General features: G+C 39.8%; 1 protein-coding gene across 2 annotated transcripts; it reads left to right on the forward strand.

Annotated features, from left to right (window-relative positions):
* Positions 1 to 14,912: 14,912 nt before the first annotated feature.
* LOC112288613 (clathrin light chain 2) lies at positions 14,913 to 17,648 on the forward strand. Of its 2 annotated transcripts, none has more exons than XM_024532986.3 (4): positions 14,913 to 14,976; positions 15,970 to 16,431; positions 16,550 to 16,703; positions 16,905 to 17,648. In XM_024532986.3, the coding sequence occupies exons 2-4, from the start codon at positions 15,998 to 16,000 to the stop codon at positions 17,349 to 17,351; spliced, it is 1,035 nt and encodes a 344-aa protein (XP_024388754.1). In that variant the 5' UTR covers positions 14,913 to 14,976; positions 15,970 to 15,997; the 3' UTR covers positions 17,352 to 17,648. The 2 variants fall into 2 exon arrangements, with proteins under 2 accessions (XP_024388754.1, XP_024388753.1); XM_024532985.3 differs by lacking the exon at positions 14,913 to 14,976 and adding an exon at positions 15,298 to 15,685.
* Positions 17,649 to 17,889: the final 241 nt, after the last annotated feature.

Consider the following 17,889-nt stretch of genomic DNA (forward strand, 5'->3'; position numbering starts at 1 on the left):
AATGCTAAATCGTTGAGTAAATCCTTGAACAATAAGACGAGCTTTATAGTGGATTATTTGGCCTTGAGCATCTCGCTTGCATATTAATACCATCTTATATCCCATAGGGTGAGATGTAAGAGTGTCTACAATTGGACCAAAGACTTTTTTCTTATGGAAAGAGGCATACTCCTCTTCAATAGCAGTTTTCTATTTTGACCAATCAGAGCGATGTATTGCCTCCTTGATGGTTTAAGGTTCAGGATCGTCTTCCTCGCAAGAAAGGGCTTCTATAATCATATATGCAAATGATTTATCTACCATAATAGATGGTCTGTGTCAAATATCAACTGTAGTATAATACAAAATAGATAATTCTTTACTCAACTTGTTCTTATTCCTTCCAATTCTAAGATTGTTTTTCATAGGAATTGAAGGTATATTATGCATGGATATATCATCATGAATCAGTAGTCTCACAAGATGAGTCGCAATTTCTTGAGAAATAATATCAGGATTAGTCAATATTATAGTTTTCTTCTTACGTGGTTGCTTATTTAGTCCACAAGTGTTTTTAATTATTGTTGTTATAACTTGAGGTATTATAATCAATGGCATTGCAATTTGAGTAGGTGCATTCTGAGCCTCATTAATAGAAAGTCTTGTAATTCTAGGTGCATCATTGAAGCCATCAAGTGTTTCATCTGCAATCCATTTTAGATGTAAAATCTTAGCAACTTCAGTTTATGCCAAAGATGTCATAGTATCGGGATTCATTGTAAATATTTCTAGTAATTCAAATACAAGTACTTTATTTCTTTGTTGATTGGATACTCCTCCTTGAAGAGATGAGAATACATTCTCTTCAAAACAACAATTTTGCAAACGTGCATGTAATAATGTGCCGGTTGATGGATCAATAATACGAATAATGCTTAGTGAATCAAAACCAATGTATATGCCTTCTTGTTGATGACCTCCAATGATACGCTGTTGAGGTTCTGGTACTAGAATCCAAGCATGGCAACCAAATATTCATAAGTGAGATACATTTAGAACACAACCTGATATGAGTTCATGTGGTGAAACAGTTTCAAGAGAAGAAGGGTGGAGGTGTATTAATACTGTAGCATATAAAATTGCATGACCCCACATAGATGCAGATAAATTTGTATGAAGGAGGAATGGCTGGGTAATGAGTTATATATACTTTATAAATGACTTTGCAAGTCCATTTTGAGCATGTTCATATGGAAAACAATATGTCAACTCAATTTCTGTTGCAGTACAATAATCTTCAAAAGACATTGATGCAAATGCTTTTGTATTATCCATGTGCAATGTTTTTATAAAATAATCAGAAAAATACTTTCAAGCATTGGTAGTAATTCTTGTAGGAGTTTCCAAATTGAAGGCCGAGTAATCATCTTACCTTGTACGCATTCATGACATAATTCCATAGAGTCTACATCCGCAGGCTTTAAATTGTGCCTAGTTGTATATAGAATGATCTTTCTAAATAATGTAGATCTTGGATGTCCCAATCATCCATGCTAGAGAGAAACATGACTCTTTATGATAGATGATGCAAAATTAAATATAATGGGAGGCCGAATCACAATTCAGTATAAATTATTTTCTGTAGCAAAAGCTTTTTCAACAACTTTATGGTTCTTCACAAGAACCAAAACCTCTTTTCTATTTAAAATGGCAGTCAAGAAGTGATAACCATTAATACGTACATCTCGATAGCTATCAAGGACATGAATCTCAAAGAAAAGAAATCCTCAATACATTCTTCTATCACTGAAAAGAACTAGAAAGTCACTCAAAAGGTGATGTAATATTATTTATAATGGCTATTGCCAAAAACAAAAAGACTAGAAAGTCTTGAAATAAGACTAAGACTAGAAAGGCGTTGATAAGAGTGAAGAAGGCTTCACTCTTGCCTCCATATATACTATCTAACTAAGAGTCACGTGGCGATGTCTTGTAGGACCTCCAACATGTGTTGACTTTGGTAGCCACATGTCTTATCTTACAAGGCAAGTTATCTATGTATGCACTACATAGTTGACTTGTTCTACAAGCTACTATACGAAGGTAACTAGTTCCACAAGCTATCAATACATGGTTAGCTTTTTAGCCAAGTTTCTAACCTACGAACACATCTTAAGTCAAAATCGTGTCTATGAAGCTTCTAAGAAGCTTTTCTAAAAGACTTTATGAAATTATTCTATTTAACCTTCTTCTATTTAATCATATAAGTAACTATTGAGGTAAATATATATGTCTATGATATTATCCTGTCTAGGACAAGAATATGATAAAGAAAAATAAACAAGTGAGACTTCTCTCATAGAAAGTTGATAAAATAGAAATAACTTGATATATATATCTTAAAAAAGAAATTGAAATGGCTATTGCCAAAAGCCAAGAAATTAGAGATCCTTGAAACTAGACTAGAAGCAACAAAGGAATTGACAAGAGTGAAGAAGGCTTCACTCTTGTCTCTATATATACTATCTAACTAGAAGCTACGTGGTAACGTTCTATAGAACCTCCAATGCGTGTTGACTTTGTAAAACACATGCCTTGACTTACAAGATAAGTTTTTCTACGTGTGGGCCACATAATTAGCTTGGTCTTCAAGCTAACATCATGTGTGGCACATGGCCAACTTTTTGACCATGTTTCTAATCTCAAAAAATCAATTAAAGACACCTATAAGTCAAAGCAGCGTCTATAAAGCTTCTAGAAAGCTTTCATACTAAATACTATAGAATTAATTTATTTTTACCTACTTTTATTTACTTCTATCTATTTATACATGTAATTATTGACTTACATGCATATGTCCATGACATTATCCCCTCTTCTAGGGATGAGTTCCACAAGGATCGGTCTTCATATGTTGAAGAAGTCCAAGATGCGGCAAATTATATTTGCTACATACTCTGATCTTTCTTCTCTTTGAAGATGGTTGATAGGTCCTCTCAACCATCTATAGTGTCTTATATTAGGGCGAGAAGACTACCCAATTATTTAATCATTGTTAAGGCTTTTATAACTTCCTTCAAATAAAACATTTAGAACACCGTCAGGAGTAGTTTCTACCTCTAATAAAATCTTTATACATCGAGATTCTCTTCCAAGGTCGTGATACCAAACACATTGTATCTTGCCATCTATTCGAGGAAGAACATGTCGTTCTTGAGGATCTTCATCTCAATTTCATCGTCTTCAAGGTTGTGACATTCGCAATATCTCATCTGATAAGTCCGCAAATGAAAGCTCTTAAGTTGAATCTGCTAGTTGTTGGTGCTCTATCTCATCACAAATACATAGAAGCTATAATGAAAGATAGAAGGTAGAATGTTATTTTCCTTTGATCTTGTTTCTTTTATACCAAAGATTTGTTATTCTTTATCTTGATTTTTATGGATGTCATTGATGAAAGACTTCAACTTTCTTTGCTACATTTACAAGATTCTTTGATGGCTCTCATGTGCGTTCATTAATATCGTATCTACGCTGTCGTATTACGTGCTTTCCTGCTCGAGAACGCGCCGGGCGTCTGGCTGTAGAAGGTAGTATGGAGATTTGCCGATAGTCAAGCAGTCTATCAGTTTTTGACTGCTGGAATATAAACGACTGCAACAATGTATCGAAAATCTATATGGGTGCTCTTCGACTGCTTGTCGAAGTCCTTTTTGCCCCAGTCGGTAGGTCTCTAGACGTTACAGAGAACCCCGTACAACCCAAACTGTTAACCTTCAATACTGCTTTGTACTTATGATCTTGTATCCACTGACTGTCTTATTAGATTAACCCAATAAATTTCATTCACTCCGCATACTCAATCCTATAGACACCCTTTTAATCCTTCAATCACAGACGTAACTCGATTTCACAAAACAGTCAAGAGTATTCAAACCCACTTTATTTAAAAATCCCGATTCATCATTACAACACTGATTTCAGCAGCGATTGCCTCAGTCTTCCCCAAAACTCTACGAAGAAGAAAAATCCAAATTCTATGTCTTTCCTTCCCCGACCCGAAGCATGAAGCTCCTCTCTCTAATTCCCCTGATCTTCAAAAAACCTCCAATGAAAACCGAACTGGTAACCTTGCAAAAGCTTGAAAACTAGCTCCCCCCTCGATTCTCCTCCAAAAAAAAACCCCACACCACTCCAAAACTATATCCCCCCTAACCTTATCCTCTGAATTTCTTCAATCTTCCGTCTTAGATCCGGAATTGGCTCCCACCTCAAGCTTGGATCCAAAATTGGCTCTCACCTCAACTTGGATTCGAAATTGGCTCTCGCCGCCAAGCTTTCTCCTCCGTTTTTACCTTTAAGAAATCCATTTACCGAAAACAACGTTCCCTGAGACGGCACAGAGAACAGGACAGCCTGAAACAGAATCGAACCCCGTAATCGGGACCACATTGAGTCGCCCGACCAATTCAGGTCCTATATTGGTAAAGATGCCCGTAGTAACCTGGATGTTCCCGTAATTGGGTCAAATTGGTCCTCGCGTCAGATTGGCTAAGACCCGTAGTAAGACCTGGATTTCCCGTAACTAGACTGCATTGGGTTGCCCCACCAATACAGGTCTCATATTGGGTAAGAGGACCCGGATTGGATTATCAAAATTAGATCCAATTGGCTCCTCGAACCCGTTGTGTGAATTGGTCCTTCTCTTCCTGCTGACTCCCGTTATTGGAATCGAACGGGGCATTTCAGTATGCCCCGGCTGACTGTAACGGAGTCACTGAACCTGACCACTCAGTATTTGTACTGGAGTTGGTCGATGTTCCCAATATTCGAGGTAACTGAATATTAATAAAATTCCCCTTTCTTTTTATTTTCACTGTATACTCGTGTCACAACATGACAACGTCAATAAACAAGATATTCCAAGCTATTTCGGTACCACCTTGAGTCTAAGACTTCTTCCACCTCAAACTCTTGGTTATTATCCTCTTTTATAGGAGGAGGTGGCATTTGTCTTCTTCCCAAAATATTCACTGTCTTATACGGCTCCAAAATAGACACCTGAAATATAGGATGGATCTTCATAGACTCCGGTAGATGTAATCGATAGGCAAAAAAATTGATTTGTTCACTAATAGAAAAAGGTTTGAGCCTACAATAATCTAATTTATCACAAAGATGAGTAGTCTTGATATTATGACAAAGTAACCATACCTTGTTGCCCATATAATATTGTGGTTGTTCCTTACAATATGCATCTGCATTCGTCTTTTGTCGTTCTTAAGCTTCCTTTAATTGTATCTTCATTGTTGTATATAGCTTTGACAAGCAATTTGCTAAATCTTTCATTGCAGGATTATCAACTTTTGAAAAGTCAAAAGTATCAAGATATGGATGATGACCATAATTGGCAAAGAAAGGTGCTTGTTGAGTAGAAGAATGTATCGAATTATTATATGCAAACTCTGCCAATGGTAAAAGAGTTGTCCAATCATCTTGATGATAGTTGATGGTACATCTCAAATACTGCTCCAAAACTTGATTTACCCATTTTTTTTGTCCATCAATTTGAGGATGAAAAGCTGAAAAATCTTTATATCCACCTTTAGAATCTTGAATAGGATTCTCTAAAATCTTGATACAAATTGAGTCCTCCTATCCGATATAATATCCTTTGTCAATCCAAGATAGTGATAGATATTGTCAATAAAAAGCTTAGCTATTTTTTCACTTGTGATAGATTTTGTACATGGTACAAAATGTACCATCTTGGTAAAATGATCTACTATCACGAATATAGAGTCATAAGAACCTGAGATTGAAAGATCCGTCATGAAATCTATAGAAATAGAAGACCATCGTTGTTTTAGAATAGGTAACAGCTGAAGAAGTCCGTAAGGTCGATGACGAGGAGTTTTTGATCTTGAGCAAACATCTCAAGATTGTAAAAAGTCTTTGACTGCCTTCCACATTTGCGGCCACCAAAAATCCCTGGATATTAGTTCCAAAGTTTTATTATACCCAAAGTGTCCTACTATTAGAAAGTCATGACGAGCTTGAAGAACACATAATTGGACTTCACCTTCTGAAACATATAGGCGTCCTTTGAAATATAATAGATTATTCTTAAATTCAAACTTGGAAGTATCATAGGATTTAGAAGAAGTATCCTTGATATCCTGAACAAGAAGATTAGAGGACATGCTTGATTGAATTTGCTTCACAAATATTGAATCAACAATCAATGTTGATTTTATAACTCGAAGATAAAAATGCTTGTGCTTCAAGAGAATTAATCTTTGTTGATCAAAAGATACATCTCTTTCTTTTGGTGCAAGATAAGAGTGTCTAGAAAGAGCATCTGATAGACCTTGTTGTTTTTTGGATTAATAAGTAATCTTGAAATTGAATCTAGATAAAAACATGCTCCAACAAGCTAGAGGACGATTCAAGACACATGTTGACATGAAGTACTCGAGGTTCTTATGGTTTGTATATATGGTAACTGGACTTGAGGTGCCTTCTAGATAATGACTCCATACTTGAAATGAATCCATGATTGCAAAGAATTCTTTGTCATGGATCTCATAATTAATCTCGGTTGCTAAAAATTTCTTCAAATGGAAAGCTATTGGATGGAGTTTGTCACCCATTCTCATTTGTAACAGACGACACCTATAGCAAAATCTGACGTATCTGTTTTCATAAAAAATACCTTAGAAAAATCAATAGAAAATAAGATTGGTACAGAAATAAATTCGTTCTTTAAAGCATCAAATGATGCTTTTGCTTCTTTATTCCACTTTAGTTTGTCTTTACAATTCAAACCTGTAAGTAGAGCTGCAACTTGAGAAAAATTCTTGATGATGAATTGATAGTAATTAACAAAGCCCAAAAAGCATTGCACATCTCGTATTGTTTTTGGAATCTTCTAATCTATGATAGTTTGAATCTTCTTGGGATCCATCATAAAGCCTTCATTGGAAATGATGTATCTTAAGAAGTCAACTTGAGTAGTGTGGAATACATACTTTTTCAAATTGGCATATAATCCTGCATCTCTAAGTTTTTGTAACACGTGATGAATATGAAGCTCATGTTCTTCTGTGTTCTTCCAGTAGATTAGAATGTCGTCTAAATAGCAAAAAACGAAATCATCTAAAAACTCACAAAAAATATCATTCATAAAATATTAAAAAGCGACGAGTGCATTCGTGAGTCCAAAAGGCATGACATTATATTCAAAATTGTTGAAAAAAGAACTCTTTAAGTAGTTGCTAATAGTCAATAGAGTACAAGTGTTGTTAAGGACATCCCATAAGGTAGGGTGCTGGTCTATAGTACATTAGAGTACAAGGGGAGGGCTGGTCCTAGGAGATATCCCATATGGATTGTAGCACTTGGTACCTTGGTACTAGTATATAAGGAAAGGGTTGGCATGGGAAGAATTATCTCATACCACACTCTATTTGTTATAGTGCAACCTTGCTGGTCCTAACTTACTTGTGTGGAGTATGCTTTCTATGTTTCAATAGGTTATGGGCCCACATTCTCTTACCAAGTAAGTTGTTCTTGCATTTTATTTTCTTTGTTGCTTGTTTGGTGGTTGAGATCTTATGGTATAGTATTACTAGTGTTTTGTTGAAGTCATTACTCCTGGATTTGTGAGTGTATGAGGTTAGTGCAAGACCTTGATAGTGTCTTTGCTGAAGTAACACTAGTATTTGAGAGTTTTATGAGAAATTGAGTCATTTTGAGTGAGGTGATGTGAGGGAGATGTTTGAAAGCCATAGAATTACATGACATAGCATTTCCCACCATTTAGACGTGATTTGGACTCAAAGTATGCAAAAAGTTGCAAAACAGCGAATTCTGAGTTTGTAGTTCAGCAATCTTTGAGTAGTCATATCTTTTGCATTACAACTCCAAATCAAGAGATTTTTGGACCTACTTGTAGCTTGAGATGGCATCTTTTGAGAGTGATAGCTTAAGAATGGTAGAAAAGTTTAGAGGTGACAACTTTCACCACTGGAAGGCCAAAATGGAGCTACTTTTGGCGTCATTGGATCTTTGGGAGATAGTATGTGAGGAGGAAGAGGCACCTGGATTAGAGGCAAGCATCAAGGAACAAAAGGGCTTCAAAAGACGAGAGAAGAAGGCTTTTGGCATAATTGCCACCAATTTAGATGAAACCAACTTTGCTCATGTCATTTCTTGCAAAAGAGCAGCAGATGCATGGAAGACTCTTTGCAATGTCTATGAGAGTAGGAATCTTTCCAATGTGCTATGGTCAAGGCAAAAGTTCTTCACCGTGAAGATGGAAGAAGGTGAAGATCTCATGGCTCATGTAAATAAGGTAAAAGCACTTGCAAATCAACTTGCTGTTGTTGACAAGCCTTTACTTGAAGAAGATGTTGTGATGACATTGCTCTCAAGCCTTCCGGACTCCTATTCCTCCCTCATTGTGGCATTGGAGTCCATTTCAAGGAAAGACCTCACTTTGGACTATGTCACGGCAAGACTAGCCCATGAAGTGACCAAAAGAAAGCAAAAGGAGTCTATTGGGGAGCAATCAGCACTATTTACAAGACCAAGTAAGGCAAGTGCCCCTTTTCAACGTTATCCTCCTAAAACTTGTTACATTTGTGGAAAACCAGGCCATTTTGTTAGAAATTGTTTCAAGGCAAAGAGAGGAGAAAGAGAGAATGCCAACAATGCTTTTCATGATCATGGAGGTGAAGACTTTGCATTCATGGCAAAATAAACTCCTTCCATGTTTGATATGAGCAAATGGATTGTGGATTCCGGATGTACCAAACACATGACTCCATACAAGTGTTCATTTAACACTTATCAACCAATTCAAGCAACCAAGGTTTGGTTAGGTGATAATTGTATGGTACAAGCCATTGGAATAGGCACCATTATAGTGGAGGTGGTGGTGAAGGGCATAAGCAAGAGAATCACTCTCAAGGATGTGTTGCATGTGCCAAAGATGAAGAAGAACCTCCTTTCGGTGAGTAAACTTATAACTCATGGGTACAAAGTGTAATTTAACATGAATGGATGTTTTGTGAGAACCATGGAAGGCAAAGAAGTAGCAAAAGGGACTAGGAATGGCAATCTCTATAATATCAATTGCAAGAGGATTAATGGAGTGGAGGTTGCTGCCTTTGCTGAATTTCCATCAAATGAAGAGAAGATGGACATTTGGCATCAAAGACTTGGGCATTTGAATGCCAAAAGCATGAAGGGGCTTCAATCCAAGGTAAATGGCATAGACCTTGGCCATTCTACGATGAATCTTGCTTGTGAGGGATGCATTCAAGGCAAACAACATAGGACACCATTTCCTAGAGGAGTTGCAACAAGAACAAACCAATTGTTGGAGCTTGTGCATTCGGATGTTTGTGGATCCATGAGGACACCATCTATGAGTGGTAGTGAAAAGTGGGAGATGTGTCCAAGTGGGAGTAGTGGTGTGTTTGTGGACACATCTTCAATTCTAGCAAACAAACAAGAAGATGAAGAAGAGCATTCTCAAAGTGAAGAAGAAGAGGAAGATGCCATGATAGAAGAGCCCAATACTATGAAGACTTCAATTCCAGCAAGATACAACAAGGACAATAAAGAGAATGAAGATGAAGAATACCAACAAATGAGTAAGAGAAAACACTCCATGAGTCATACAAGGCAGCAAGAGGTGCAAGAAGGCTCATCTTCTTTGCATGAAAGAAGATATCCAACACGTGAGAGAAGACCACAAGGTGAATGGTGAAAGAACCACATCTTTCCACAACAATTGGATGTAAGTGGGTGCTTAGAACTAAGAGAGATGCAAACGATTGAAGGTCAACAATGGGCTATGTATTCTTTGTTTGAGTGGGAGCCATATCTTTGAATAGCAATAGACAACCAAACATTGCAAGGTCCACAATAGGGGCGGAGTATTTGGCAGCAAGTCATGAAGCAATGGAGGCATTTTGGTTGAGGTTGTTATTGGAAGATATTGAACTTGTGCAATTTGAAGCTACTCCATTGAGGTGTGACAATCAAGGATGTCTTGCTTTTGGAAAGAATCCAAAGCATCATGCAAGAACTAAGTACATTGATATTCAGCATCATTTCATAAGAGAGAAGATAGAGATGGAGGTTATTGATATGATGTATTGTGAAACCAAAGACATGTTTGCTGATTTATTGACAAAAGCCTTAGTTAGAGAAGGACACAACAAGTTGAGTAAGGCATTACGATTGATAGCTAATTGACCAATAGTAAAGTGGGAGTGTTGAAAAAAGAACTCTTTAAGTAGTTGCTAATAGTCAATAGAGTACAAGTGTTGTTAAGGACATCCCATAAGGTAGGGTGCTGGTCTATAGTACATTAGAGTACAAGAGGAGGGCTGGTCCTAGGAGATATCCCATATGGATTGTAGCACTTGGTACCTTGGTACTAGTATATAAGGAAAGGGTTGGCATGGGAAGAATTATCTCATACCACACTCTATTTGTTATAGTGCAACCTTGCTGGTCCTAACTTACTTGTGTGGAGTATGCTTTCTATGTTTCAATAAAAATGTCCATACCTAATTCAAAAAGTAGTCTTCCATTCATCTCCTTCATTGATACGAACTACGTTGTATGTTCTTCGTAAATCTATTTTAGTATAGATCTTTGCTTAATTGAGTTGGTCAAGAAGTCTTGAAATCAAAGACGAAGGATACCTATTTTTGATGGTAATCTTGTTGAGTCCTCGATAATCTACACACATTCGTAGAGATCCGTATTTCTTCTTCACAAATAAGATAGGAGCCTCGGCTAGAGATTTAGAATGGCGTATGAAGTTCTTTGCCAAATTCTCATCAATATATTCTTTTAATGGAGCCAACTCATTCTGCGATAAGCTATAGATTGGTCCGAATGGTGGTTGAGCTCTTTCTTGCAGATCAATTGAACAATCATAAGGTCGATGCTCGGGAAGAATATCTACATTCTTCTTTTTAAAAGCATCTTGGAATTCTTGATATTTCTTAGGAATACTACTTGACGTTGTTTCACCATTAGGAATTGGTGTAACATATGTAGCAAAAGATGATCCTTCTTTTGTAGCATGCATGAAAGCTTTTGCACCTACTAGTAAAGGTTTGGACGTACTGGACTTACATACTTCTACTTAACTAATGCAATCTTGGATTATACTATCAGAAAAGTTAAGATTATGAAAAACCCAATCTATTTGAGGGTTATATTTTTCTAGCTATGATAATTCTAAAATAATCAGATTAGAGGGAGATTTTATTACATTAAATACTTCTACATTGTTATGATCTTTAGTTGCTATATCTAACAGAATAGTTTTATGGATAACATTCCCCGAAGACAACGAATGACCATCTATGACTTCTACATGTACGGATTTAACTTTCTTCACTAAAGATATTTTTTGATTTTTAGCAAAATCTTCATCTATAAAATATGTTGAGGCTCCTAAATCTAACAAGGCAAAGATTTTGTGATTATTAGGTCCTAAATATACTTCTATTAGAAAACAAGGTGAGGGGTTTGAGGAGAGGATAGGACCTTTACTAGGTGTTGCACATGATTCCAATCACACGGTCCCTATTGTAACTAGAGAAGCTCATTATCTGGCATATTATCTTCTTTGGTAATTGTGCTCATCATTTTGTAATTGTGTTGCTTCTTTGGACAATATTGAGCAGTGTGCTTAGCTTCTCTACAATATAAACACAATCCTTCTTGGCGACATTGAGTCTTTTCTTGCTTCGTGAGAGATTTAAAATATATCATATCAATTTGCATTGGTTCCGGCTTTGACAAATACGTTTTAGAAAACTTGAAAGTTGCTACCATTACTTGAGTTGTTCCTCTTCAATTAAATCTTTGTTCTTGATGCCTTTCAAATAAACGATTGTGACATACAATGGCTTGAATAATAAATTATTCTAAAGATTTTACTTTCGGCATTGTTAATAACAAATCTTTGATGCTATCCTTCAATCCATATCAAAATTGGTTGATAAGTGCTTTGTGATTCCAGTCCACGTTGTAAGTAAGATTTTGGAAATTGACAGCATATGTAGTGGTTGATCGTGATCCTTGTCATAAGGATAGAAGCTTGGTCTGTGCTACTCGTTCTTGATCACTTTCTCTGAATATGGCCGTAAATACTTCTAGAAATGAATTCAAATCGAAAAGGAGTCGTGAATCTTTTTCCATTAAAGGTGCAAACTAAGAGAGAGCACTTCCTCATAGTAGTGCGCCTATAAATCCGACTTGGATAAATCCATCAAGATATTGGAAAGGGTGCAATCTTAGATAGAGCTTGACTTGTTGCAAAAATACTCGAAATCTTGATCTTGTTCCATTAAACTTCTCAAGCATACTAATCCTTATCCCTGTCATACTTCTAGAAGCAAAACTCCTTAGATTTGGTTGTGACGTTGATCTACTTGCTTCTTTCAACTACAAAACTTCTTGTCGCAGACTTTGAACTTCTTCCATAGGCATTGGCATAGTACTTCCATGATTCATATTAGAAATACGTGAAATTTCCACTCTTAGAGTATTGACAAGCTCATGAAGATCTACTATAGTTGCAAATCTATTCTCACTTCCATTGAGAATAGCATCCATAACCTTTCCTTCCATAGACAATTCAAACAAATTCAAAAGTTAGATTAGAGGAGTGTAATCTGCAACCTCTAAAAATAAATCCTACAAAGAGGGATAATCTATTCTCTTTAAGGAAAAGATCAGTGTTAGCAAACAAGATTTTTTGTTTAAAGGTGGGTAGTCTGTAACCTTCAAAACAAAATAACAAAAGTGGAGTAATCCACTCACTTCTAGAACAAGATAGAAAGAATATGTTAGCACTTTTCTCAAACTGTTAAAGACATGAATCTTGAAGAAAGGGAATCCTCAATACACTCTTCTAAAAAGTTACTCTAAAGGTGATGTAATATTAATTAGATTGGCTATTGCCAAAAACAAAAAGACTAGAAAGTCTTGAAACAAGACTAAGACTAGAAAGGCGTTGATAAGAGTGAAGAAGGCTTCACTCTTGCCTCCATATATACTATCTAACTAAGAGTCATGTGGCGATGTCTTGTAGGACCTCCAACATGTGTTGACTTTGGTAGCCACATGTCTTATCTTACAAGACAAGTTATCTATGTATGCACTACATAGTTGACTTGTTCTACAAGCTACTATACGAAGGTAACTAGTTCCACAAGCTATCAATACATGGTTAGCTTTTTAGCCAAGTTTCTAACCTACGAACACATCTTAAGTCAAAATCGTGTCTATGAAGCTTCTAGGTAGCTCTTTTAGAAGAATTTATGAAATTATTCTATTTAACCTTTTTCTATTTAATCATATAAGTAACTATTGAGGTAAATATATATGTTCGTGATAGTAGCTGTTCAGACTTCGAGGTGCTGAGGGTGCAAACATTGCATGTTTATATTTTATGATAGAATCTAACGGTAATTTTACCATCGTTGTGCCCTTTTGAAAAGAAAATACATTTGCTCTAGCCATGGTCATCATATTTTTAGTTTTCCAAGTTAAAGATTTTTTAAGAAAAAATCATCTATCTCGCAAGATAGTATGTGTTGTTGCAGAATCAATTAGCACATCATTTGATTCATTATTAGAGGTTTTGTCATTCATATAAGCCTCTAAGTCATCAATACCAATTGAATCCATCGACGTATCTATGGTATGAACTTCACGAGCCTAAGCTCATAGTTTCTTATTTTCTTGGAACATTTTAATAAAATATTCAAAAGTACAGCACGCATGTGCTAAATGTCCAATCATTCCATACTTATGGCAAGAATGCATCTCGGATTTTTGTTTTTTACTATAATTAATAGTAGAACGTTTACTCTTTCTATATGGATAAAAATGGTCATGACTATGATTACCCTTATACTTATGAGCATGTTTCCCATGTTTATATAATTTTTTCTTAGACTTTGAAATATTAAGTGCATAAGATTTTGGAACTGTGGTTCTAATAGGACGAGCTTCAGCATTGCACAAGAGTAGCTTATTTTGCTTCTCTGCAAGAAATAGATATGACATGAGATCAGAATCACTCTGAAATTTCATATTCCCGTATTATGGTGTAAGCACAACAAATACAAGAGGAAATGTAGAGAGAGTTTTCTCAATCATTTCTTCTTCAAAGATGTTTTGTCCACATAATCGTAATTGTGAGACAATACTATATATTTCACTATTGCAAGTATTTAAATGTGATAAATTATGACGTGTGCCTAGAAAGAGAAAGGTCTTTTGATGATCAAACCAAGATTTAAGTTTCTTCCAAAGTTCTCCACGATTTTGCATTTCCAAATATTGATGTTGTAATGTAAGTACAAGATGATGACAAAGGAAAAGAAGGGCTTTCCAACAAATAGACAGAGGAATAGAAATACATATTCTAGGAGATTCTTCAAACATAATAACATTCGAGAATTGTTCTGCATAAATATTTACTTTTGCCATTTTTGCCCATAATAGATAATTGTTTCCATCTATTGTCAATGGTGGAAATAAAAGAACTTGAAATGTTGGGATGCACTCGTAATAGTGAGAACAATAGAAAAAGCAGTAGTAGAAGTAACAACACAAAATGTGGTTACAGCTGAAATAATGGAACAGACAACGACCTTTTCAGACATGTCAAACAATGCTTCAGTATGGTTACCGGCCCCACCTCCACCCAAAAGTCCCAAACCCATTAATAAGCAGAATCTACTGATTGACAGGAAGGAAGGAAGGAAGGAAGGGGGAAGCCGCGTGGCGCTGAACACCGTGAGAGTGAGAGACGTTCCGTGTCCAGAGCAGAGTAGCAGCCCATCCATCCTGGACCCTCTCCTCGCCACAACTAACTGTGTTGCTCTTGCTCGATCCCCTCTGCCCACTTCGATCCTCGTCCGCGTCATCGTGTGCCTCGTCTTGCTGGTATGCTCTGTTCCCTCCCTGCTGGATCTGCAGCGTTTCGTTTGTGTTTCGTTTGGTTGTTTGTGCTCGTCGTGTTGATGTCTGTGGTGGGAGAGGCATGTTTCGTCGACGATTCGGAGGGTTTGGTGGTGGAGTTGGGCTTGAGGGGCGGGATGGGGTCGGGCACCGTGGGCAGGAGGCATTCCTTTGCTGCAGATCTGCATCCGTGGCGGTGTCTCGGGTGCAGCGCGATCGCCGGTGCTCGCGTTGTGCGTTTTCCACACTTAGGGTTGGACGGGGGTGGGGGTGGGGGGTACTGGTAGGGGTTGAGCATGTGGTGTTTGGATGTCGGGGTTGCTATTTGGCGCAAGAACCGTGGTGAGGCGTTCATCACCGCAGTGTGTCGGCAGAGCAAGGGTATTCTTAGCTGCATTTTGGTGCTGCGGTTCCGGCTACAGAGGCTTGGCTGCACAGAAGGTTGTTAGGGGGGCCTTGGAAGTCGTGGTCTTGGAAGATGCCAAGGCAACCACAGGAGTGGAGAGACTTTCCCAGTGGTTGATTTTCATGCTGCGGATGGGTAGGATTGAGGTGCGATTTTTCTGTTGGGTAGCTCAAAGAAGGCGTGCGTGCCTAGCAGCCGAACCGGGCTGCGCAGGAACCGTGCATGCACGCGCGAACTGGCGAGCAGTGGTCGGCGTGTGAAGCAATTGTTCAGGATGGTGGAGGACAGGTGAATGAAGGAGGGAGTGTCGTGCTGGGCAGGGCGTTTGCGGGCTGTTGACGTCTGCGTTGGGTATTTGAGAAGGTCATTGGGGGACTGTGCGGAGTGCAATGCTGGTAGGGGTTGGTAGCTGAAGTGAAGTGGTTCTGGGAGTGGCCGCGAGTACGGTGGGTGGTAGGTCCGCAGCACGTAGGAGACGGAATCCACGCGTCCGATGATAGGTGGAGCTGGGTGGTTATTGGAAGTGTGTGATCCGGCACATGCTGATGGCAGTACGGTGCGAGTGCATGCAGGATTTTGCGAGGCGGAGATAGCGCAGGCATGGCTTACGATGGGTTCTCCGGCGGAGCCGATGACCTGAGTGGGTACAGCGGGTTCGACGATTCGGCGCGGTTTGACAGCTCGAGGTTGGAGTCTGCGCGATTCGACAGTTCGTTCCGAGCAGCGGACGATTACAAGCCGGATCCGTTCGGGCTGGATGACAACAGGGAAGGGTTCGATGAGTTCAAGGGCGCTTCGGACGGGTACGGTCACCCGGCTCCAATATACGAGAACGAGGAGTCGGGCGGTGGTATGCCCAGCACGTATGGGGCAGGGTATGCAGGTGCGGAGTATGCGTCGAATCCGACGGATGAGGGAAGCTACCACAAGGAGCTAGACGAGGATTTGTTTGGTGGAGACGGTGGCGGCGGTCCAATGCTGCCCCCGCCCGAGGAGATGCAGGAGGAAGGCGCCGTGCTTCGGCAGTGGAAGAGGTGAATTACACATGCAGCCCTGAGCTCTTGAATGGTAGAGGGCGGACGCGTCAATTGTGAGGAGTGGGGGTGGGTGGATGCTCACCGTTTGGGTTTGGATTGGTTGATGTGACATCAGGGAGAACGCGCAGCGACTGCAAGAGAAGGAGCGTGAGGAGAAGGAGAAGCTGCAGCAGATCATCGACGACGCTGACGACTACAAGGCGAAGCACAAGGCGAAGCGTGAGGCGAACCGGGAGGCGAGGATGAAGGAGAATCGCGACAAGGAAACGGTACGTGAGTTTGTAGTCGGAACGTCATGCACTGGGTGAACGCCAGGAGGTCGGGGAGGTGGGAGTAGGTGTAGTTGTGTGGGGAGGGGTGGACGGGTTGATGGCTTGTCTGGAATGGCGCGGCGGCAAGGGTGTTGTGGATGGGGAGCCGTTGATGTGGTGTGCGCTTGGCTGACGCGTCCCGTGTGGTGGGTTGCTCAGGTGTACCACGCCGACCAGGAGCACTTCCACAAGACAGCCGGCAAGCAGTACTGGAAGGCTGTGACGGAGCTGGTGCCAAAGGAGCTGCCAGCTTCTCTGGAGCCCAAGAGCCGGCAGATGAAGGAGAAGAAGGAGAAGAAGTCGACATTCGTGGCACTTCCGGGGCCGAAGCCGGGCAAGCCCACGGACTTGGGGCGGTTCAGGCAGGTTCTTCTGAAGCTGAAGCACAACCCTCCCGCGCACATGATTCCTCCTCCTCCAGCAGCGCCGAAGCCAGAGGCCAAGGAGGGTGAGAAGGGGGCGAAGGGTGAGGCGGGGAAGGAGGGAGGGAAAGGGAAGGAGAATGCTCCAGGTGCCCCCGGAGCAGCGGTGGAGGGTGCGGAGGTGCCGGAAGCTCCTGCGACGCCTGAGCAGGAAACAGAGCCGGTGCTAGTTGGCGCAGCGTGAGGGTTTTGAGGTGGTCTGGTGTGACTGTTATTCGGCAGGCTCGAGTAGAGACGAAGGGTAGGGCTGTGCAGGTAGTGGAAGTTGAAGCATGACGTAGGTGGGTACTGCAGCATTGGAGAGATTAGTTTTAGGTTTTTGCTAGTTGGCACACTATGCGAATGGACTGGAAGTGATGCACCCTTCGTCAAGGGAGCTTCAGGTGCAAGCTTGCGGAAGTGCGCACATTGTTGTATATTCATTTTTTTCGTTGATGTTAGCGTGATGTTCGTGGGAGTAGCGGTTGCTACTTTGGAATCAGCGGGAGCCTGAGATCGTGGAGAGTTGTGAACATGGTTGGGTGGTTGGCATTGTCGTGGTCCAGTCCAGAACCCTTTTTCGTGCTGCCGGAAAGAGGCGGAGCTTCTGGTACATGAAATGGTTTTGTGGTGAGCAGTGGGTAAAACGATAAGTGACATGTCGGGGTCTGGCAGTGCTTGCGGTCAGTTTAGGAAGTCGATGCCGAAGGCGTCATCATGTCAACGATTAGGAGGGTGGCTTA

The sequence above is a fragment of the Physcomitrium patens genome, chromosome 11 (genome assembly GCF_059467195.1).
Source record: "Physcomitrium patens ecotype Gransden chromosome 11, ASM5946719v1, whole genome shotgun sequence".
In the NCBI taxonomy this organism is placed as follows: Eukaryota; Viridiplantae; Streptophyta; class Bryopsida; order Funariales; family Funariaceae; genus Physcomitrium; species Physcomitrium patens.